Source organism: Balaenoptera borealis (genome assembly GCF_965194805.1).
Source record: "Balaenoptera borealis genome assembly, chromosome: 3".
Taxonomy (NCBI): Eukaryota; Metazoa; Chordata; class Mammalia; order Artiodactyla; family Balaenopteridae; genus Balaenoptera; species Balaenoptera borealis.
The window spans coordinates 83665757-83690218 of record NC_138866.1 but is presented as its reverse complement, the minus strand read 5'-3'; the positions used below and the strand labels follow the sequence as shown (position 1 = coordinate 83690218).

The 24462-nt window shown below is 36.5% G+C and overlaps 1 protein-coding gene across 4 annotated transcripts in view; it reads right to left on the bottom strand.

Annotated features, from left to right (window-relative positions):
• KNL1 (kinetochore scaffold 1) overlaps positions 1-24462 on the bottom strand; it is a 65708-nt gene that overhangs the window by 9750 nt on the left and 31496 nt on the right. For 3 of the 4 annotated variants that reach the window (XM_082387212.1, XM_082387211.1, XM_082387213.1), the window contains 9 exons: positions 19234-24327; positions 15978-16116; positions 15516-15583; positions 15027-15125; positions 7729-7844; positions 5376-5466; positions 4674-4790; positions 3727-3814; positions 27-104 (listed from right to left, as the gene is read on the bottom strand). In XM_082387212.1, coding sequence (XP_082243338.1) covers positions 27-104; positions 3727-3814; positions 4674-4790; positions 5376-5466; positions 7729-7844; positions 15027-15125; positions 15516-15583; positions 15978-16116; positions 19234-24327 — 5890 coding nt within the window. Of the gene's footprint in view, positions 1-26; positions 105-3726; positions 3815-4673; positions 4791-5375; positions 5467-7728; positions 7845-15026; positions 15126-15515; positions 15584-15977; positions 16117-19233; positions 24328-24462 lie in introns of those variants that run through there. The other variant, XM_082387214.1, reaches the window with a different exon arrangement.

Here is a 24462-nt window from a genome sequence, read left to right as displayed (position 1 = left end):
TTTATCTCCTTAATTAATTCACTTACCTTTCTCTGCAGCCTTCATTTCAGAATCCCACTCTTCCACAGGATTGTCTTTCTGTTCATCCTCCAAATTCTTAGTTTCTAAAGTAGACAACATGCATTAGAATAACTTAGTCAAAAATAAACAACCAGAGATGAAAAGAATAGATGGTCCCCAAATGAAGTGTTAAGAATATTTCACATTCATCTTTCCCCACCTTTCCTTGCCAAAAAAGCACTGAGCTATAATAATAATTTCATACGAAGACTTGCTTCTAGTGGCAGACAAGTGAACTTTGAGCCATATGGCAATGATCTCCAATAGCAGCTTCTTAGGGGACACTCTGAGAGGGAAACTGTTTATATATAATTTGCATATATTAAAGTTATTGTTAGGAAACCCCATGGACTAAGCAGGAACAGATACACATATACAGATGCACATACACAAATTTACATTTTTAAATTTAATTTGTTTCTGAAACCTTGGAAACATCCTTAAAAGCCTTCTCTCTCCCCACATCCAAACCCAAATTTACATTTTTACCTCAAAAATATTTTCTGAATCCACTTTTATCCTTTGCCACCACCAGCTTCCCTTAATATAAGCTATTGTCCTTTCTTAACCATACCAGTCCAATAACTACTTAACTTCTTATAATTACTCTTGATCTATTCAAATCCAGTATCTACACTGCAGCCAGTGCTTAACACCCTTCAAATGGCTATTCACTGTTCTTAGAAAAACTCAAAACTCTTTAAGAGGCCCTCCTTGGCCTGGCCCCTAAAACTGACATCTCCAGCTTCATCTCAGACTGTGTTCCCTTTTGCTTTCTATTCTAGTCACATTGGCCTTATTTCAGACCCTTGTACTTGGTATATTCTTTCCCATAGAAGGGCTTCTGCCTGTGCTATTCATATTGAATAGTCGGCTCTCCCATCCCTTTTCACTTTAACTCCTACTTATTCTTCAGATCTTGACTTAAATGCCACTTCCTCAGAGGGAAGCCTCTCCTGACCTGACTAGGTCAGATTTCTGTTTCAGGAACTTATAGCACCATGGAACCACTCTTCCATAGCAGTTACCATAAAACTATTTAATTCTTATAATCTTTTCTCAGTATTGTAATAGCAACTTGTCAAATCCAAGCATATTTGAATGTGATCTCCCATGATTTGCAATTGAAATAGTATTGTGGTTCTGTATATTATGTTAAATAATTAAAGCATGGAAACCTTTCTTTGCGTATAAATGTTTGAATTAAAAGAAAGTAATGGGGGACTTCCCCGGTGGTCCAGTGGGTAAGAATCTGCCTTCCAATGCAGAGGACGTGGGTTTGATCCCTGGTCAGGGAACTAAGATCCCACATGCCGCGGGGCAACTAAGCCTGCACGCCACAACTAGAGAGAAGCTCACACGCTGCAACGAAAGACCCTGCATACTGCAACGAAGATCCTGTGTGCCGCAACTAAGACCCGACACAGCCAAATAAATAAATAAATATTAAAAAAAAAAGAAAGTAATGGAAGTATTGATAAACGAAGAAAAAAAAAAAAAAGCTCCACGAGGGCATAAAGTTTGTTTTTAATCACCATAGTATTCTTAGCACCGAGCACTATACAAGGCACATAACAGGTACTCAGTAATTTGCTCAAGGAATAATGAAGAAAGAAATAGGGAGCCATTCAGTGGTACCTAGAAAAAGAGTGTGGTTGTTGGTATTTTTAAAGATAAGAGAGAGGTGAACATATCCATTGGAGGAGGCAGAGAGGTTGACTATACAACAGATAAGGGAAAATCAGTGCTATAAGATTCCTGAGAAGACAAGAGGGGCTGCAATTCAAAGTTTAGGTGGAAACATTGATCTTAGGGAAAAGGAAGGATGAAAGAATTGATACAAATATGTAAGTTTGGTTTGTTTGGTAGCAGAAAGTTTAGAAGTTCTGGCCCTAATGGTTTCTATTTTTTTTCATGAAGTAAAAAAGCAAAATAATGAACAAAGGGGTGGTACAGTTTAAGACTATGAAATTCATATACTTATCAATTCAATGCAGAAAACATGTACTAGGCACTTATTCTGTGCAAAGCATAGTGCTAAGAACTTTGAAGGATATGAAGAAAAATAAAAGCTGATCTTTGCCCCTATGGAGCTTCCAATTTACTTAGGAAAATAAACTATACAAAAGTAACCATAATTACAAGTATGTATGATAGGTAATATAAGAGGTACTAACAAAATAGCCATGGTAGCTCAAGGAAGATAGAGAACATGTCCTTTGGTAAAAATAGAGGGAGAATGCATTAGGCAAAGACAAAGTGGCAGGACTGCACAGAAATGACAAAATTTGGTTGGAATTTAGGATGTATAAGGGAATAATAGTAAAATCATATAAGAAAGGAATATCTGAAAATGATTGTAGAGATTGTTAAATGTCAAGATCAGGAGTTTGGACTTTATTTTGTAATAAATGGAAAGGCAGAAAAGTTTTCAGAGAAGTAACATAATGAAAACTGTCTTTCATAATCATTAATCTGGCAGCAATGTGCACGTTGGACAGGAAAGAGATAGAATAAAATTAAGAGTGCAGAAAGATTAGTTAGAAGACTTGAAATAGCACATGTCAGAATTAATGACAGCCTTAATGGGAATGGGAAAGAACACAGGGGATACTGAAGAAGCAGATATGACAGGACTTGATAAGAGAGACTAAAAGACAATAAAATTTCGAGCCTTTTACAATTTATAAGAATGGTGATGCCGTTAGAGATGAGAAAGAGAACTTGTTTATAGAGAGAACAAGTTTTCAGATTTTATTTTGGAAAGGGAAGACAATAAATTCCATTTTTTCACATAATGTTTGAGGTGCTTAAGGACACTTTTGCCGAGAGGTTCAGCAAGAAGCTGGAAACATTAAGTCTGGAACTCAAGAGAAAGAGGCTAAAGATGCCCTCACCCAAAATGATTATAAGCCACTTAAAGGCAAAAATCTATGTATATCTTTTTTCTGATGCTAAGCACAGTATCTGGCATGTAGTAGGTGCTCAACAAATGCTTGATGAATTTCACTGAATTTGGGAATTATTCATGTAACATAATTGTTAAGGAAGATGAAAGCATTAGGGGAAAGAATATAGAAATGAGTAGATGATAAAATCTAAATGCCTACACAAGAGGTTAGAGAAGGGACAACAGAGGAGCTAAAAGGAACAGCTAGGAGAAAAGAATAGGGTCAGGGTAGTGCAGTATCATAGAGTTCAGGGAAAAGAAAGTTTCAGGAAGAAAAGAATAATCAGCAGTGTCAAATGATGAAAGACATCTAGATGGCTAAGGACTGAGAGCTACCAAATTTGATGATTATGGGAAATTTTGTGATCTTTGAGAGAGTAGTTTCAAGATAATACTAACAAGTCGGGATCATGAGAGCTCAAACTGAAAGGATAGATAATTTTCAAACAGAGGTAAATTCATTTATTAAAACAACAACAACAATACAATATCACAGTCTAGGTTATGAAGAGCTTCCCAAAGAGACTTATTATCTTGGGCATTTCTTGTTGATTGTGTTATGAATGACCACAGTAAAGGAGCTTTAATTTGCTCTAATTTAATGTCTCAAGCTGCTAATACAAGGCTTCAGCATAGTGCTACCAGCAATGTGTACTGTAGGGAAGCATTTAGATACAACTAAATTTTCTTTTGGAAAAGTATTCAAGATACTTTACCTATTTCCACCTCAGTGAGACAGTTATCAATCTTCTGAAGTATGCTGTCCATCTCATCTATCCTTGTCTGAAGCTTCTCCCTCTTGTTCTAAACACACAGTATCATAGACTGTCAAGTTAAAACTCAAACAAAACATTATAACATTATAAATGGTTCAAACTGCTAACATAACTGCTGTGTCTAAGTCATGAACAGGCAAATCTTAAAACAAAGATCAAAACTTCAAGTCTGGTCTTAAAAAAATTTTTTTAAAGCATACATAACAGATTAATATAAGTTCATATTTTGTACTTTATTTTAGCATTTCCATGTAATAAAAGATGTTAATATGTATTACTTAAAAAGAGTTCATGAAAAATGTTCTATGGTCAAATAAATTTGGGAAACACTGGTCAAATAGAATTATAGCATTTTTTTCTTTTTAGACTAAAAAAAATATATATATATATTTCTGACCTTAGACTTTAATATGCTAGTTATTATATTCCTCCAAAAGGGGGACACTGCATGTAACATTTCCCAGACTTATTTGTCAATGGAAAGTTTTTTTATGCAAGACCTTTCTTAAAGGATGATCATTTTGGGAAATGCTACTTTAAACACATGCACACACAAACACAGCTGAGTATGGACTATGAGGAAGATAATACTACAGCACAGTCCTTAGCAATGGAAGATCAGAATCCTGTATTGTTTTATTTCAGTATGTATGATGAATAACAAATTTGAGATGACACATAGGCACATATTAGTAAATATATTCTAGAATTACTCAAGATGCCAGGATTTACTACTTTCAATAAATTGAACCCCACCTCTTATGAACAATTTTAAGTTTTTGCCCAGCTCTCATTCACATGTCTCCTAAGGAACATGCTTCGTATTCCATAACCACTATAAAGTAATTTTAATAGATCTTTCTAAGCTCTTAACTGTCTCAAATTACCTGAGCCGACTGTACCAGCTTGCTGTACAGGGACACTTTTCCTTGGTGAGTGAAGACTTTAGTCATCTTAGTAAAACGTGATTTTATTTTGTTCAGGTAAATTCCAAAGGCCTTTAGCTGTAAGGGAAAGTCAAAGATTATACTGCACTCAAACAAATGAGTTAGAGAAGGCAAATAGTGTGGGAAGGCTGGTTCAGCTGCTACCTGCTAAGCTTTGCCCATCCTAGACTCTGATTCCTAAGGCTTCTCATTTGCAAATTTAATACCATTTGATAGTTTAAGTCCAGAACTAAAGATTTCAATTTTGATTCCTACTTTTAATTCACTTATATTACAAATTAGAAAACGACCAGCTCTTAGTTAATAAAATTCTTTAATTAGGGCAAATATAAAATGAGTTGCTTATTATTTAATTAATTAAAGTAAATCTCTTCCCCATCTTAATCTAAGTGAAAAGCAAACAAGGAGGGAACTCTAAATAAATTTCAAATATATTTCATATATTAAATTGATCACTTAACGTTTGAAAAGATTATAATTAATAATCATTCATGTATAATAAAATCTTGTTTACATATTATATCTGAGAAGTAAATTTTAAAGAACTCATCACTAATTATCAAGTAACAGGTACTAATTTCACAATAAACATTTTTCAAAATGTCTATACTGATTCCCATTCAGAAAATGAGACAAAAGTACCTCCTCATCAGAGTAGTGTCTCACTTTTTCCCATAGGTTCCTATTTACATCAGTGAACAGTTTATCTTGGTTCAGTGCAGAAAGCTTTAATCTAAAACATAGAAAAGTTAATTAGCACGGAGTTCAGAAGTCAGCTAGAATGAATCAGTTCAGATCTACAGGCATACTTAATTTTTCCTAGTTCTTTTCTACATAAAGAGCGGAATTCACTCAGGAACAGCGGCCAGCCTGATTATTTCAACACTTGTAGAACAGTTCAAGAATGTTATGATTCAAAAAAGCTTCCTTCCCAGGGCTTCCCTGGTGGTGCAGTGGTTGAGAATCTGCCTGCCAATGTAGGGGACACGGGTTCGAGCCCTGATCTGGGAAGATCCCACATGCCGCGGAGCAACTAGGCCCGTGAGCCACAACTACTGAGCCTGCGCGTCTGGAGCCTGTGCTCCGCAGCAAGAGAGGCCGTGATAGTGAGAGGCCCGCGCATCGCGAAGAAGAGTGGCCCCCGCTTGCCGCAACTATAGAAAGCCCTCGCACAGAAACGAAGACCCAACACAGCCAAAAATAAAAAATAAATAAATAAAAAAAAGAAAAGGAAATATCTCACTGACATGTATAAAAAAAAAAAACAAACTTCCCTCCCAAATAAATAGATTTCTCATCTCAATGCATCAACTTGTTCCAAAACGAAAATATGTCGCTTATAGAGAATCCTTAAAGCTTGTGAATGCATTATTGTTGTGAAGTTGTAGTTATTATTTTTTGTTATTTATTTATTTATTTATGGCTGTATTGGGTCTTCGTTGCTGTGTGCGGGCTTTCTCTAGTTGCGGTGAGCGTGGGCTACTCTTCGTTGCAGTGCGTAGGCTTCTTATTGTCGTGGCTTCTCTTGTTGCGGAGCATGGGCTCTAGGCGTGCAGGCTTCAGTAGTTGTGGCACGTGGGCTTCCATAGTTGTGCTGCACGGGCTTAGTTGCTCTGCGGCATGTGGAATCTTCCCGGGCCTGGGCTCGAACCCGTGTCCCTTGCATTGGCAGGCAGATTCTTAACCACTGTGCCACCAGGGAAGCCCCGTAGCTATTATTTTAAGTAAAAGTTTCCAATTCAGTTCGGTCTTATCTCACCTTTATAGAATACCATTAATAAAAGTAGCAAAGTCATATATTAGTTTCTTGTTAATAAGTAGAGGAAATACATTTTTATCAGAGTTAGAAGATAATATATACAGGCACATAGGTGCAAAATCAAACAGTAGAGCACATCTAAACAGACTTTTCATTGTATACAAGATCTGCCTACTTCATTCAAAACAAAACATTCTCAGACAAATCCTGAGACACCCAACTCTTTTAAACAACATGAAGATAAGAAACTTGTCTTGTTCAGTGATGAACCCTGGGACTTAGTACAGTGCCTGGCACATAGTAGGTGCTCGATACATATTTCTTGAATGAACGAGCCAGAAATCAGGCAAATCTGCAGTACTATAATTTAACAGCATCTTAAACTTCTAGTTTTAAAACTACATAATTCCCTTTAATTATTTTTACTTATTGAGGTAACTAGTTTATAACATTATATAAATTTTATGTGTAAATTATATTTTGACATCTATGTACACTACAGTGTGCTCATCACCAAAAGTTTTAAAACTACACGATTCTTAAAAGATTATTTCATTTCTTTTCTATTTGTTAGATTGGTTCAAATTTAGTTTGACAGTTCTAGATAAGTATGATATAAACATTGTCTTGAGTCGCAAGTCTTGATTTACCTGCGAAAATCTAGATATACCTAATTTGTAAATTAGTCTGCAGCATCTACTTATACCAAACCACTGACTATAGTCTGAGGAAAACCTTGTTCTTTTATAAATGCAAATCAAGGGCAAATGTGATAGAATTATAAACCCAAAGTCAATCTTGATTTTAGGCACTATATATAAATCTCTAAAGGATATTATCTTCTTTTAAAGATGTTCTTTTGCAATTTATGATATCATAATCTAATAATGATTGCTTATTAAGGACCTACTCTTTGCTTAGAATGGCATGCAACCTTTTTATGTACACTATTTCTACTGCTCATTTCTACCTACTAAGTAAGTATTATTATCCTCAATTGATGGATGTGGAAATGAAGGTTAAATGACTTACCTAAGGTTACACAGCTACTGTTGTAGCCAGGATTGAACTTCCATCTGTCTGACTACAAAGCTGAAACTCTTTCCCATATACCATATCACACTGCCAATTAATGCTATCAACTTTTCCTATGCCGGTGTTATTCTAATCAAAACCTTGCCACACAGATAATTTACCCATCCAACAAAACACACACAAAAAAGAAAACTTTCATACTCTTCAATCTTCTGGCGAAGAGCTTCACAATCTTCTTTATAAATCTGTATCTTGGGTCGGTAAACATATTGACTTAACATCAGGTCTTCTGGAGTAGGTGATGTGTTTACAGTAAACTGGAAAAAAAGAAAAAATCAGTCCCTCAAAACTGGTATTTTGAGAACCAAACCATGTTCAAGAACTGTTTCAAGTCTCAGAGTGCCTATTTTAAAAAGTTCTACAAAGAAAAATTTGAAAACTCTGTTAAATTCATACACCTAGTAAGCTACTAGTTGGAATTTGAAATAAAGTCTCTGATCTCAAAGTCAATTTCTCACAGATGTTTAGAGGAACTGTGGATGTTCCACTCATAGGATTGAAAGTGATTTGAAAATGACTATGCATTATTTGTCAATTATACCTCAGTAAAACTGAGGAGAAAGGAAAATGGCTATGCATTGTTTTAAAAACTATCAATACCTGAAAATTCAAACTTACCAAAAACCTCTCCCTTAAAAGAAAGAAAAAAGATGCCAGTTTCCAAGATTATGCTTTTCTATTTTCATTCTCTAGCCCTGTTCCTTACATGTATCCCAGGTTGAACTCAAATTTTTCTGATATACATAAAATAAAGCAGTAAAAATTTGGTTATTTTAAAATGTCTTAAGTGTCTTTTGGACATTTTTTAACTGTCTTACAGCTCTAATCCAATGACTTTCCGATGTCCTTAATGCAGTATTGGAAAAACCAAGTCGGCTCATTACATATAAAAATCAAACCAAACAAAACACCACAACTGTACATTATTTATAGGCAGTGTGGCACGGAATAAGTCATTTTACCACTCTAAGCTTTGGTCTCCTCATCTATAAAATGGGCACAATATTGACCAACCTCTTAAGATTAAAGTAAAAGTTTTTTAAAACGGTACCAAAGCGGGACTTCCCTGGTGGTCCAGTGGTTAAGAATCCACCTTCCAATACAGGGGACGAGGGTTCGAGCCCTGGTCCGCGAAGATCCCACATGCCACGGAGCAACTAAGCCCATGTGCCACAACTACTGAGCCTGTGCTCTACAGCCCTCGAGCCACAACTACCAAGCTCACATGCCACCACTACTGAAGCCCGTGAGCCTAGAGCCCATGCTCCACAACAAGCCACCGCAATGAGAAGCCCGTGCACCGCAACGAAGAGTAGCCCGCTTGCCGCAACTAGAGAAAGCCCGCATGCAGCAACGAAGACCCAACGCGTCCAAAAATAAAAATAAATAAATATTAAAAAAAAAAAAAAGTACCAAAGCTCAGGGCCTGCTGAAATAATCTAACAAATGTTAGTTTCCTCTCATTCTCCCCTTTCAGTTGACAAATTAAAAGGAAATAACAAATGAGATTTTAATCTCATTTCTCTATCTGTAACAAACTTTCTAACAGATGTGCTCAGAAAGTGTAAAAACGTGCTAAAAGCAATTATAACTGATGTTGACTCTCTTTCTTAAAAAATATTTTTAAGGCTAAATTATAAAGAAAAATCAAAGCTCTATACTTCTTCTCAAAGAAATCAGGCCTCCTTGGGAAAATGGCTGACTGCCTTTCATATAGGAGCCAAATACTTGATAAAGGAATATTTCTTTTTAGACAATAAATGAAAAAAAAAAAGAAGAAAATTAGGATATCACTACTTTACAACTCCTAATGAATTACTAGATCTAGATAATGATCTAGTGATAATGGTTGATCATTAAATAATGGTTGATCATCACATCAACACCAGATACTATCTCCTGATGAAAGTACAACTATAAAGTAAACTTGAAAAAAAAAAACCCTTCATCTGATAAGGCCTCTGCCAATTTACAGAAAATACAAAGGACAGAGGAACACGTTAAAATGAAAGTTTGGGTATACACAATGGGCAAAATCCATACTGAGCAGAGTATGGAAAAATCTGGCTTCCTCATGAAAAGCGGGGGTTAGGGGAGAGAGGGGGAGAGGGGGAGAGAGAGAGAAGCGGGGGGGAAGGGAGGGTTATGGAAGGGGACCTTATACTTTATTTATTTATTTATTTTTGGCTGTGTTGGGTCTTCGTTTCTGTGTGAGGGCTTTCTCTAGTTGCGGCAAGTGGGGGCCACTCTTCATCGCGGTGCGCGGGCCTCTCACTATCGCGGCCTATCCCGTTGTGGAGCACAGGCTCCAGACGCGCAGGCTCAGTAATTGTGGCTCCCGGGCCTAGTTGCTCCGCGGCACGTGGGATCTTCCCAGACCAGGGCTCGAACCCGTGTCCCCTGCATTGGCAGGCAGGTTCTCAACCACTGTGCCACCAGGGAAGCCCAGGACCTTATACTTTAAAAGATAATTGAGAGAGAGATATCAAGTGTTTATAATGTTTGGACCTCACTTGGGTTGCAACTTAACAAATTGGAAAATAATGCAGACAATCAGAGAAATATAAATACTGACTTAATAATTAATCATTTTAAGATATGATTATGGTATTTGGATATTTAAAAAATAAGAGTCCCCATCTTTTTAGGGATACATACTGAAATACAGATAAATTGATGATGCCTGCGATTTTCTTCAAAATAACAGGGGTGGGGAGGTAGGAAAATGTAGAGAATAAAGAGTTGATAATTTTTGAAGTTTGGTGATGGATACATGGGGAGTTCATTAAACTATTATCTATTTTTGTATATGTTTGAAAATTCCTATAATAGTAAAGTTTTTTTTAAAAAAAGAGTAGGTTTCCTCTTGAACCTTCATAACCACAAAGTGAAACATGGGACCACATTCTCAGAGATTCACCAGGAATGCCAAGTGCCAATGGATATTAGGCTCATGCACTATGGGTACATACTGGATGCAACTGCCCATGCTGTATGCAATACATGGGTAAGTTGCTGTACCTTGAGTCCAGGACTATATGCACAGGTCACCCTCCTCACTTGACTTATCTATTTTGATTAACTGCCCAATTTATGCACAATCAGCTCTTGGGTATCTCAGGCCTGGCAGGGGTACTTGCAGTAGTTCCTCAACCGCACTGAAAGGGTGTAAGTTATAGTGTTTTGGCCTGAGCCACTCCTTGGGCATGCAGGAGGTCTTGGGGCACTACCATAGCACCTTTTTTTTTTTTCAGTTTTATTGAGATATAATTGACATATAGCACTGAATAAGTTTAAGGTTTACAGCTAATGATCTGACTTACATACATCATGAAATGATTATCACAAGTTTAATAAACATCCATCGTCTCATACAGATACAAAATTAAAGAAATAGAAAAAAATTTTCCTTGTGATGAGAACTCAGGATTTGCTCTCTTAACAACTTTCATAGATAACATACAGCAGTGTTAATTATATTTATCATGTTGTACCTTACATCCCTAGCACTTATTTATCTTATAATTGGAAGTTTGTACCTTTTGACTGCCTTGATCCTATTTCCCCACCTCTCACTGCCCGCCTCTGGTAACCGCAAATCTGATCTCATTTTTAATAAGTTTGTTTGTTTGTTTTTGAAATATAACTGACCTACAACACTATGTTATTAGTTCTTGTTACACAATATAGTGATTTGATATTTCTACTTAGTACCTTTTGCCAGTGCTGCCAGCTGAGCTCCTACAACTGCACACACACATATGGATGCTGTACATCTGTCTATGAGGGCTGCCACACATCTCCCCACCTGCCTCAAAAACGCTCTCCCCAGGTCTACCCTAAAGGAGACTCATAGTCATCTAAGTCCTGGAACAGATGCCCATAGCTGTGAACCTCATTTTCCACAGCCCATACATACTCCATTTCTTTGGGCTTCCTCTACTTTGGGATTTTTAAATTTCTTTCCTGATATAGCCTGAATTCTCTTACCATCTTTTTTTTAAAATTTATTTTATTGAAGTATAGTTGATTTCTCTTACTATCTTGATGGGTTTGTTCCCAGATATATTTCCCTAACACTGCCCCTCCTGACCTCCATAAGGCCTGAGAGGAAAGGGGAGCATTCATACCCTCAAAGATTAGCTTCCTACATATCCTCTCCCTCTTCCACCCGGCCAGCATCCTCTCTGTTCCTACCCTTCCCCTCTGCTCTGGTCCCCTGGTACTCTTTCTGCTTTTCCTAAGACTCTGGCTGCATACCTAGGCACCTTTCTACTCCCCATCTTCAGCTGAGGCAAGGAGATTCTACTAGGAAGGGGCACTATGGTGATAAGAATAATGAGGTTGGCAACCCAAAAGATGCATAAGTATCTTCCCAGTTTCCATCTTTGATTTACTTTTCACGTTAGATATACAATCCTCCTATAACTGATTTCTTTCTAAACAGCTTTATTGAGATTTAATTTACACACTATATAATTCACCCATTTAAGTATACAATTAAATGATTTTAAAAATATATTCACGGGGTTGTACAACATCAAGCACCAGCTAATTTTAGAGCATTTTCATTCCGCTAAAAGAAACCCTGTACCCGTTAGCTGTCATTCCCCGTTCTCCTCCACCCCATCCCAGCTTCAAGTAACTACTAATCAGTTCACTTTTTGGCTATTATGAATAATGCTCACATACAAGTTTTTGTGTAGATGTATGTATTCAATTCTCTTAGGTAAATACGTAGAAGTGGAATTGCTGGATCATATAATAGTTCTATGTTTAACTTTTTTTTTTTTTTAATTTATTTTATTTATTTATTTTTGGCTGTGCTGGGTCTTCCTTGCTGCATGCGTGCTTTTTCTAGTTGCGGCAAGCGGGGGCTACTTTTCGTTGCGGTGCGTGGGCTTCTCATTGCGGTGGCTTCTCTTGTTGCAGAGCACGGGCTCTAGGCAGGTAAGCTTCCGTAGTTGTGGCATGTGGGCTCTACAGCGCAGGCTCAGTACTTGTGGCGCACGGGCTTCGTTGCTCCGCGGCATGTGGGAACTTCCCGGACCAGGGCTTGAACCCTTGTCCCCTGCATTGGCAGGCGGATTCTTAACCACTGCGCCACCAGGGAAGCCCTATGTTTAACTTTTTGAGGAAATACTCAACTCTTTTCCAAAGTGGCTACACCATTTTACATGCCTATCAGCAATGTATGAAAATTCCAATTTCTCCACATCCTTGCCAATACTTATTATTCTGTGTTTTTGACTACAGCCACCCTAGTGGGTGTGAAGTAGTAACTCATTTTAATTTGTATTTCCTTAATCACCATTTTGTTTATTGGCCATTTGCATATCTTCTTTGGAGAAGTGTCTATTCTGATCCTCTGGCTTTTTTTTTTTTTGGGCCACACCGTGGGGCATGTGGGATCTTAGTTCCCCAGCCAGGGATCGGATATAACCCCTGCATTGGAAGTGCGAAGTCCTGACCACTGGACCGCCAGGGAAGTCCCAGACAATTTTTTTAATTGGGTTGTCTTTTTTAATTTCAAGAGTTCTTTATATATTCTGGATACAAGTCTCTTATAAGGTGTATGATTTGCAAATTTTTCTCCCATTCTGTGGGTTGTCTTTTCCCTTTCTTGATGGTATCATTTGTAGCACACAAGTTTTAAATTTTGATGAGCTCCAATTTTTAATTTTGTCACTTGTGCTTTTGGTGTTGTATAGAACTGATTTTTATGTATAGGGTGAAGTATGAATCAAGGTTCATTTTTTTCCTATGGATATCCAACTGATGCAACACCATTTATAGAAAAGGCCACTGTTCTGCAGGGGCATCTTTGTCATAAAGCAAATATTCATATATGTGTGGATCTATTCTTTAAAAGTTAGAACTCATCTGGTCCTAGAGACAATTTTAATGGTAAATTGTAAAAAAAAAAAATTCAATGGTAGTTAATTAGAGTTTTCCAGTTCCTGGGTTAATTTTGGTAATTTATATTTTTCTGAAAAACCATCTAGGTCTTAAAATTTATCATCACAGTTGGTGGATTAAAAAAAATTATTTTAATCTCTCCTTTAATCTGTGGACATGTCTTCTTTCTCAACCATATATATTTTAGCTTTCTCCTTTTTCTTAATTAGGCTCTTGAAGAGTTTTCTTATTTTATCATCTTTTCAAAGTACCAGTTTTTAGATCTGTTATCTTTTCTACTAATTTTTGTTTTCTATTTCAATAACTTTACTATTTACCTGGATTAAATCTGTCTTCCTGCCTTTTTATGGATGTTATTTTATTGTTCATTTTCCAATTTCTTAAAGTGAGTGTTAAAAAATCCTTTATTTTTAGAGTCTTTTCTATAACAATGATATCTCAGGCTTTTAATTCCCTGGTAAGTATAATTTCTGCTGTATATCCCATATATTTGGCATTAAATGTTCTCCTTACTTTGCTTTCTAAATAGTTTTGATTTCTTCTTTGATATGAGTTATCTAGAAATGTGTTTCTTAATTTCCAAGAAGCTAAGATATTTGTCCTTTTATTAGTTCTAATTTTATTGGATTAAGATCAGATGATGTCCACGAAATCTCCAGTTTTTTTTTCCCATTTTCTTTGTGGCCAAGGGCATAATTAATTTTTGTAAATGTTTGACAGACTTAAGTGAAAAAAATATTATGTAATTTTGTATGTAAGTGATATGTTTGTCTATTAATCTTTTAAACTCAGTTTGACTGTATTATTTAAGTATTCTATGACCTTATATATTTTTGATTTTGAAAAGTGTTTTAAAAACTTCTGCTGGGGACTTCCCTGGTGGTGCAGTGGTTAAGAATCCACCTGCCAATGCAGGGGACACGGGTTCGATCCCTGGTCCGGAAAGATCCCACATACCGGAGAGCAACTAAGCCTGTGCACCACAACTACTGAAGCCTGCGCACCTAGAGCCCGTGCTCCGCAACAAGAGAAGCCACCACAATGAGAAGCCCACGCACTGCAAGGAAGAGTAGCCCCCGCTTGCCGCAACTAGAGAAGGCCCACGCATTGCAACGAAGAGTAGCCCCCGCTTGCCGCAACTAGAGAAGGCCCACGCATAGCAATGAAGACCCAAAGCAGACAAAAAACCAAAAAAACAAAAAAAAAAACCCGAAAAAACAAACTTCTGCTGTACTTTTTTAAAAAACCATATGTTCAGGAAAAAGTATAAAAAACAAAATAGACGGCAAGAAATGAAAAAAAATAAAATTTCACGTTTTCAAAATTCATGATTATTTTTTTAAAAATCAATTTTTATGCTAACCCCAAGTATACCTTCTACAGGAAAACCTTATACAGGAAAATTTGCTTCCTTAGATTCTTTTTTTGTTTTTTAATAAATGCTTGCTTTGATGCAGTTTAGTAAACAAGTACAATATATTTTAACTGAGATAACTATTTTGCCAAGAAACTGAACTTACTTTGGTTGGGAGATTGCTCTGTCGAGGTTTTTGTATCAGAATGTGGACCTGAAGAAGTATAAAGAACTCCTTTATTGTTATTCTCCCATCTTTGAGTTTCTGAGGAAAAAAAAAAAGTTTGCATGACCATTCAAAGTGAGTCATTTTGACTATAACCACCTCCTTTGTTTCTAAATGGCTTAAAGTACTTTGCATATATTTGTGGAAACACTATCCAGATATTTGTAGGCTATACATGAGCAGATTTTATCTAATATTATTTCTTAAGTTTATTCAGTAACAGTAAAATTGGGAAAAAACCCAACAAAACGTAGGTCTTCCAATTGTGATTCTACTCCACATAATTAATTGCCATGTTGGATCCTTAACCAAAAAAAAAGAAAACTAGTCTCCTGTATATTTGAAATATTTCATAATTAAAAAAAAATTAAACGAGAAAACAAAATAAGGAAATAAGCTGCATTAGAAATGAGAACTACTTTAACATACCTCCTTCAAGCTCTCTTCACAAACGGTATCTCTGAGGAACTGTGATTCTATTTGACTACTGGGGTGTGCTACAAGTAAAGCAAATTCAAGTGATGAAAAAGTCAAAATTAAATTGTAAACTTAATTTTAGTTATTGTTCAGGTTTATGTGTGGTTCATGCTCTTGAAGCTATCCGCTAGGATTTTTCTGGGAAGACAGTCATTTGTAGGGCAAAGTGTATTACAGTTTTAAGGCTCCATATGTTTCTCTACTAATTATAAGCCTCTTAAGAAAATCACTTTTGTAATATACACTTCTCAATTTATTAAAATAACTAAGAATTAAAAATAAACTAAGTATGACTTTACTTATCAACTACCAAAAAGCTTATACAACTTTCAAGTATCTCCTGAACTGAAATACATTTATTATTAGTCAAGTAAGCAGATGACTTCTATTATTTAGCCTTCATGAAGGTCTTACTGCTGAAGTCCAGAGAGGTCCCATCAGCCTTGACTGAATCCAGAGAACTGCTGCAACTAGATGGGGTCCTGCTCAGGCTTTTTATCAACACACTGTTAGCATTTTTATCTATAGCTCCTTCAGCACGGTGATCAAAAATCTGAAATGATCAATAAAGAAACATCATAAGAATAATGTTATGACAGTGTATACTTATAATGACTAAATGTTCAATGTTAAGAGAAATACTTCGAACATAAAATTTATCTATAATCATATAAAATACCTTAGTAAAGAATTAGAATAAGCAACAGGTAACTTTTTAGGCTTTTAGAGTTCAAAGTAATTTTATTTAAAAATATATAGAAATAACTTTGTGCATTATACTATAAAAGCAAATGTTCCCCAGAGGTATCTAGGTTACAGCCATATCCTATGAGCTACCAAATGTTGACCTATCCAATTTTTCAACTACTAGTCACCATGGTCAGGGCTACCACACTGCAGAAAACCAGAAGAGAATACCGGCTGTACACGATGGCTCTGTCTAGAGTACAGAGAAGGCATTTATTTCCAGGCTTTAGTACTTCCTTCCCCAGGTGACCAAGACTCCTTTGGATGAAATCAAATAAGTCATATGGTCCTGCTTTGACCATTTTAACCATTTGACTTTACAGCCTTAAATGCCATTTTCATCTACCTACTTGCTTATGTATTTTTTTAAAATAAATTTATTTTATTTATTGATTTTTGGCTGAGCTGGGTCTTCATTGCTGCGTGTGGGCTTTCTCTAGTTGCAGTGAGCGGGGGCTACTCTTCATTGCGGTGCGCAGGCTTCTCACTGCAGTGGCTTCTCTTGTTGCGGAGCATGGGCTCTAGGCGTGCGGACTTCAGTAGTTGCAGCACGCAGGCTCAGTAGTTGTGGCTCACAGGCTCTAGAGCGCAGGCTCAGTAGTTGTAGCACACGGGCTTAGTTGCTCCGCGGCATGTGGGATCTTCCCAGATCAGGGATTGAACCTGCGTCCCCTGCATTGGCAGGTGGATTCTCAACCACTGCACCACCAGGGAAGCCCTGCTTATGTTTTTAAGGGCAATATATTCCTTGTCTAAGTGCTAGGATGTGACGTCTATGAGAACAGATTTTTGTCCGTAAATTCCCACTGAAGCATTCCCAGGACTTAAACAGTACCTAGGACATAGCAGATACCCAATAAATATTTATTGAACAAAATAATACTAACTTTCATAGAATCTATTCAGTTATACATTTTATATTACTGTTACAACTTTCTCAAAGCTTCATAGATGAACAATTTCCTCAGGACCTCACCTTAAAGAACCACTGAAATCATCTTCTAAGCTTATTTACATATTTCTTAACAGAGTTTAAACTTTGTTTCTATGAACCTATGATACTTCCTTTTTTTTTAAAATAAATTTATTTGTTTTTTTATTTTTGGCTGTGTTGGGTCTTCGTTGCTGTGCACGGGCTTTCTCTAGTTGCGGCAAGCTGGGGCTACTTCTTCATTGTGGTGCGCGGGCTTCTCATTGTCGTGGCTTCTCTTGTTGCGGAGCACGGGCTCTAGGCACGCGGGCTTCAGTAGTTGTGGCACACGGGTTTAGCTGCTCTGCGGCATGTGGGATCTTCCTGGGCCAGGGATTGAACCCGTGTCTCCTGCACTGGCAGGCGGATCCTTAACCACTGCACCACCAGGGAAGTCCCCTATGAACCTATGATACTTTCTCCACCTGTAAAACTCAGTTTCAGTGACAAGTTATCCAAATCAGTGTTCCCTCAACTTTTATAATCTATGCCTTTTTTTTTACAGGTTTTTAAAATAACACTTATTTCTTAAAAGTTAACATGTGCAAAATAGGAAACCAAAAAACACAAGAAGAAAAAACAAAATCATCCACAATCACAAGCAGTTTACTGTTTGATGTGTCGTCCTAGGTCTCGTTTGTGTACCTACAAAACTTAGCATCCATTTTTATATAATTAAGATCATACAGTTATGTATCATGCTTTTTCACACATCATGAATATTTACCATTTAAAAGTCCCAAAGCTATGAGTATTTTGATAACCAAGAATACACTAAACCAACTCAATCTGGAAGGAAAAAATGTAATCCTGCCTTTCTTGGCAACAAAAATTTCATAAAAGACAAAAATGGCAACAGGCCTCTAGATAAAGATATTGGCAGTTACGACTAAAATACTACATTCCCTTAATGTTCAATTAAAAATGAGACATAATGCAACAGAGTACGTAAAGTATAATGCTTCTAAGAGGATTCATTATCTAAACTATTAAAGTATTAGCAAGGAGGTATGTTTCCACTGAATTACTTAACAACATATTCCTATAGTACAGCCAAGAGATACACACACATCAGTGGTTATCATCAAAATTTAAATATGAACACATCCACATATAGCCCTCCCTTTATACTTCCTTCTGCCCCTCTGCTGCCAACCTAATGAACAAGTCCTGACATACATTTCTCAGCGATGGTTTAACAATTCCATGTCCAAGATGTTGCTTTTTTATCAATTATAACGAAGATATTTACAAATTGGTTAATTCACTAGCTCTACTTTTTATCATACATTGTCACCTCAGGACATCTAAGAAGCCTAGGTGTTGCAAAATAAAGAAAGAACCTTCTATGACTTTTTAAATAAACACAAAATCTCACTTACTTCACTTTGAGATACTGGGCTTGATCTAGGCATTCTCCCATCCTCGAAAGAAATGGACTTTCAGCTTCTATATATCCTCATTAGCCAAGAAAATTCAGTCCAGCTTTTCTTTAAGCAGTTTGCATAATAAAAAAACTTTTTACCCTCCAAATATTTTCACACTGAAGATGACTTGTCAAACCACATATACCCTGGCTAGAGATTCTCATATGCAAAGCCAAAATGACAAATCACTAGAAGTGACAGAATATTTAGAATTAATTACACAATTTTGATATTAATTTTTGTACTACTTGCCATTTCATTTTTTGTGACCATTTGTCACTTCAAATTGTGTTTAAGTCTAACTGCTAGTCAATTAATTTCTTAAGATTCTACATGGGAATATTTAAGAAAGGTTTAAGATGACTAGTATAATGCTAGTCAATTAATTTCTTAAGATTCTACATAGGAATATTTCTCCAGGCCTAGAATTGGAAATAATCAATTCCTGCTTACCCGAGACTAAAATTAAAATTCAAGAATACTCATAAAAAATCAAGAACATTTCTTAATTCAAGACAGAGCTCACCTCCTGATCTTGTGCGGTATCACTAAACCTAATTTCACTTTTTCTGATTTTTTTCTCATCCTGAATATCATCTTCTTCTTCTTGTACCCAGGTTCTTTTTTGGCTATTGCAGGTTTCTTCCAGTTTATTTTCAGATGGTGAAATCTCTTTTTGGTATGTGTCAGTCAAAGCCTTTTCCTCAGTATCTATGCTAAGAGAGTCTGAGGAATTAATCTCACCCGGATATATAGGAAGATTTTCCTCATTTATATATTGAGATGGGCTTAAGTTCAGTTTAGCTGCAACAAATCCAGTATCTGAATGTTTATTGGAGACTGGTTGAGTTTCTAAGTTATTTAAATCAGTTGTGTCTGCTGGAATCGGCTTCAGGTCATCAATACCAGTGACACTACAGTTTCTCTTGTTTGGCAATCTGGGCAAAAATATTCCCAAAGAACATCTCCTCACTTTATCTTTTATAGTTGTCATTAATGGTACAGAGATGGTTTCAGCTCCATTATGAGAAATTTTATTTTCTTCATCCCTATGATCTTTAACACTGCTGGACACTATGTTAACATTATGTATTTCTGTAGCTTGCACTATACTCTTATTACTGTGTGCCTTATTTACTAATTCAAGTAATTGTTCTGGAGAAGGTGGTATATGAACTGGTTGGAAATATAAAAATTCTTCAGTTTTTTCATTCAAATTATTCAGATGTGGTTTGATACTACTAAAAGTTGCAGCATTAGATGCAATTACAGGATCTGATGCTTCTCTAGGATTGATATGAGTTTGAATAACTTGCTTAGTCAAGTCTGAGTTACTGTGGAAATCTATAGCTGTATTACATTTAGCTGTTTGAATATTTTTCTTTAGTTCTTTTTTACAGGCCATAGTAAACTGTTTCTCATTATTGAGCATTGTGGAATCGTTTTCACATATGGGTTCAGAGGAATTTCCTCTAACAATATTTAAATTCTTATTTCCCGATTTAGACAATATTGTTTCATCTTTACTGACAATACTCTGTCCTTGTTGAGGTAATGGACGTTGCTGGGTTGACAGATGATGCTGAGAAGCAACACAAACATCATCAACAAAGGTCTTCTTTAAACTATGCTCTGCATTATCAACAAAGGCCTCCATTTGATCCTTTGGAAGCTTACAAGATACTTGCTTTGAGTTAAGTTTAGTCATCTCCCCCAAATCTTCACCATATACTAAAGTTTCATTAGCTAATAGATTTGGGGGCTCCTTAATCAGATCTTGATCTTTGAGTACTGTTAGGACACAGTCTAACTGTCCTTGGGTACTGGTTTGAACAACTTTTTCCTTCTCTAACAAAGAACAAGGAGCAGAAAGAGGCAGTCCCTCAGATTTCAAATAATATTCACTAGCTAAATTGTTTGCATAAGGAAGATCATTTTGCACTGGGCAATGACTGGCTTTTACATCATCTTTATCACATAAGGGCATGCCATTCTCCTCCAAATTATCAAAAAAGGAAACAACACTAGGTAAACAGGAATAATTATCACTGGATCCACAAGTAGCAGCTGCAGAACTGCCTGTAAAACCCACATTTCTTCTATCTGTACTATTTAAGTGACAGCATTCAGTTTTGGCTTTTTCCAATACATGGGCCTGGACTACAACTTTCATGACCTCTTCATCCACAGCAGTGCTATGGAATTTGATTTCTGTCTCACCTTGACCCCCAGACAATGTATCAGTAGGAACAAAGGGTATCACATGATGCTTTTGCTCAGTGTGAAGAACAATTTTGTTTTCTACAGCCAGTGCTTGTTCTTTAGTGATTTCTTGAACAGAGCTACCATCCTTAGGAAAAGAAACACCCAAGGTTTTTCCTTTTGCTATTCCAAATTTAGGGTACTCTTGAAGTATTTTCTCCATGGCTTGACAATCAATGAAAACAGTGTGAGACTTAGTAACTTCCAGATCACTGTGATTATCTACAAACATAACGGTTTTGTTCATAGGCCCAGTGGTTCTTTTATCTGGTGAGAGAGGTTTATATTCTAAGGCAGTTGTATGACTTCTGGTAATCTCCATATCATCCTGCCCACATGTATGTAAAACAGTATTAGAAGTTCCTTCCAAAGGCACCCAATGGGAGTCCTCTCTATCTTCCAGGACACCTTTGTTATTTATTTCCACTGTACAACTCTGGATGACATCCATATCATTTCTGTCATTCTTTGAGAATGCAATGGTCTTGCCATTTTTGTGTTTAAGGCTCTTCCTTCTCTGACTTTTGCCTGATAGGGATTCATTCAGAAATCCAGGCTTTCGTACACCTTTGTCATTTTTCCAAGTGGTTGATTTAGATACTTCCATGTTATCATCAGATATAAATGCTTCAGCTTTCTCTAAAAGATCACTATTAGACCATTCCCCCGGTAATGTCAGCTGGCTGACTTTTGCTACTGAATGATCACTTTCACCATTGTCCGGAAAGAAAACACCCTCCTTAGCAGGATTAGGTGTCACTTCTGATTTTTCTAGGCTTTTTCTTTTGGATAGTTCAAAGTTAGGGCTGTCTGGAAGCACAGTTTTCTCCTTTGCTTGGTAGTCAATGAAAACAGTATGGGACTTTGTCATCTCTAGTTCATCGTGATTATCTATAAACATTACAGTTTTGTCCACAGGCCTAGTAGTTATTTTATCTGGTGAGACAGTTTTACATTCTATAGCAGTTGTGTGACTTCTGGTGACTTCCATGTCATCCTGCCTACATGTATACAAAACAGTTTTAGAAGTTCCTGCCAAAGGCACCAAATGGGAATCATGTTCATCAAGTAAAGGTCTATGATTTATTTCCACTGTATAACTCTTGGTGATATCCATATCATTCTCATCTCCCTCAGAAAATACAACAGTCTTATCAATTTTTAGTCTGCCAAGACTTTTCCTTTCACAAATTTTGACATCTTGCTTTTCATTCAGAATTCCAGTTTTGTCCTTCAACACACCCATGATATCATTAGAAATAAATACTCCAGTTTTTTCTATTGGAGTTTCATTACATTTTTCAACTTTTACAGCTTTCTGTCTGTTTACTGTTGTTAGCTGGTTGTTAGTGTTTTCTAAATTAGTCTTACCTAGTTCTAGTACTTCAGAAGGACCAAATCCAGTGACAACAGTGTGACTCTTGGTTAGGTCCATATTTTGCTCCTTCTCTGAACAAATAATTATCTTGTCATGAAAACAGTCAGGTGTAGGACTGCCTAAACTTTTCCTCAGTGGCTCAGGCAGTTTAGAATTCTGGTCTGGTACAGATTTCACTGTTTGACTGTTAGCAGTATTATGATTTCTCATAGCAGACTGTCCTTCTGATGAAAACAATGGCTTTGTAGTAGGAAACAAAGATTGCTCACAAGAAACTGTATTTCTATTATTTCTCAGTGGTACTTGTTTATAAAGATCTCCACCAGAGTATACTCTATTATGGCTTGTTGCTATGTTCTGGTTAATATCAGGTGACTGAGGAGAATCTTTATCAAGATAGGGTGAAATATTCAAAACTTGATCTTTTCCTTTGTCCCAGGTGTCAGTTGGGATGTTTTTAGATATTATGTTTGGTTGTCGGCATGGTTCAATATGACCTTTGGTCATTTCTTCCCATTCATCTGAAGGGCTTATGCTGTGAGAGTGAGATTTACTGGTATTCTCAGATGCCAGACTGTAAGATGCAAGAGGAAACTGACTTCCTACATTAGCTATGTGACTTTTAGTCAAATCCATATTTTCATCTGTGAAGATTTCAGTCCTTTTGTCAGTCAATGAAATAAATAAAGGATTTTCCAGGCTCTGCTGTAATCTTTCCTTAGATACATGAGGAACTGAGCTATAATTTATATTCATTTCCCTGTCCTCTGACACAATTATGTGATTTTGGATCATCATTTCTTTTTCAGATACTGGTGCAGCTGCTATCTGTACATTTGTCTGAACTTGTTTAAAAATCTGATTATCTATTGCAACTGTGTGACTCTTGGTAATGTCCATGCTTTCTTCTCCCGAATAAATAGTATTCTCCCTGAGAAGAGAGATGGCATCTGGATTGGGATACATTTTAGAATAACTCCTGTCATGCTTTAGCAAATTCTTCTCCTCTCTCATACTTGAGAAACACTTGGTCAGTTCCATGGCATCATTACAACTAGAATAGAAAAATGTCTTATAATCTTGAATAGCTGGACTGGAATGTTTAGATTCTGAGATCATGGCCAATGTTCTGACATCCTGGTTGGAAGTCTGTGTGACTGTCTGAATTTCTCTCCCTGTAATATGACTGCTGGTAATATGTATGTCACCTTCAGGGTTTAAGGAAGGGTCCTGAAAAGCATCATTCGGTTTATCCTTAAAGACTGTCTTCTGTCCTAGTGCTTTAGCTCCATGACCTGTTGAAACATCCATCATGACATTCTGAGTTTGATTTTCTATTTCAGACAGATTATCTGCTGAAGGTAACTTCTGTATTGTGTGGTTAATTGTCAGGTCCATAAAGTCATTGCCATAAGTTGTAATATCATCACCTCTAAATTCCCTTAAGCTGGGCTCACTGGATGTGGGAACCAAAGTCTGAATATTGGCTGTATGACACTGGGTAAAATTCATCCCATCATCTTGTTCTCTAAAGAGTCTAGTCATATTACTGCTATTTTCATCTACACTAAGAGATACATGCATTTGGTGCATAGAAGAGGCCCTATTTGATTCTTTGGAATGAATAGGCATCTCAGAATTTTCTTTATCAGGTCCTGTAAAAGGAGAAGCATTCGATTTTCCTGTTTTCAATCTTTTTACAAAGTCATTGAAATTTATTTTCTTTTCTGAAGAAGTGCTTTGATCCCTGGAAAAATTTAATTCTTTCTTCATTCTTGCATCCTCAATGTGGAGCTTTAAGTTAGCCAGAAATGATGTGGTATCTATCTTGGCTGATTTTTCACTTTTGGTGCAATCTAAAAGGCCTTTGGTAATCATCACAGTGTGACTTGCTGTCAGGTCCATCTGGTTTTCATCTGAAAAGATGACTGTCTGGTCATTTGCATGTTTCCTTTCATGGTTGTATTCTGTAATTGAAATCTACAAAGAAAGCAAATATAAGAGATCAAATCAAATGCAAACTTCTAAAAAGGTATTTTATAACATGTACTATATAGAAAGAGTATTATATAAACAATCCTAGATGATGGTTTCATGTTACATTGGTTTGTTTGA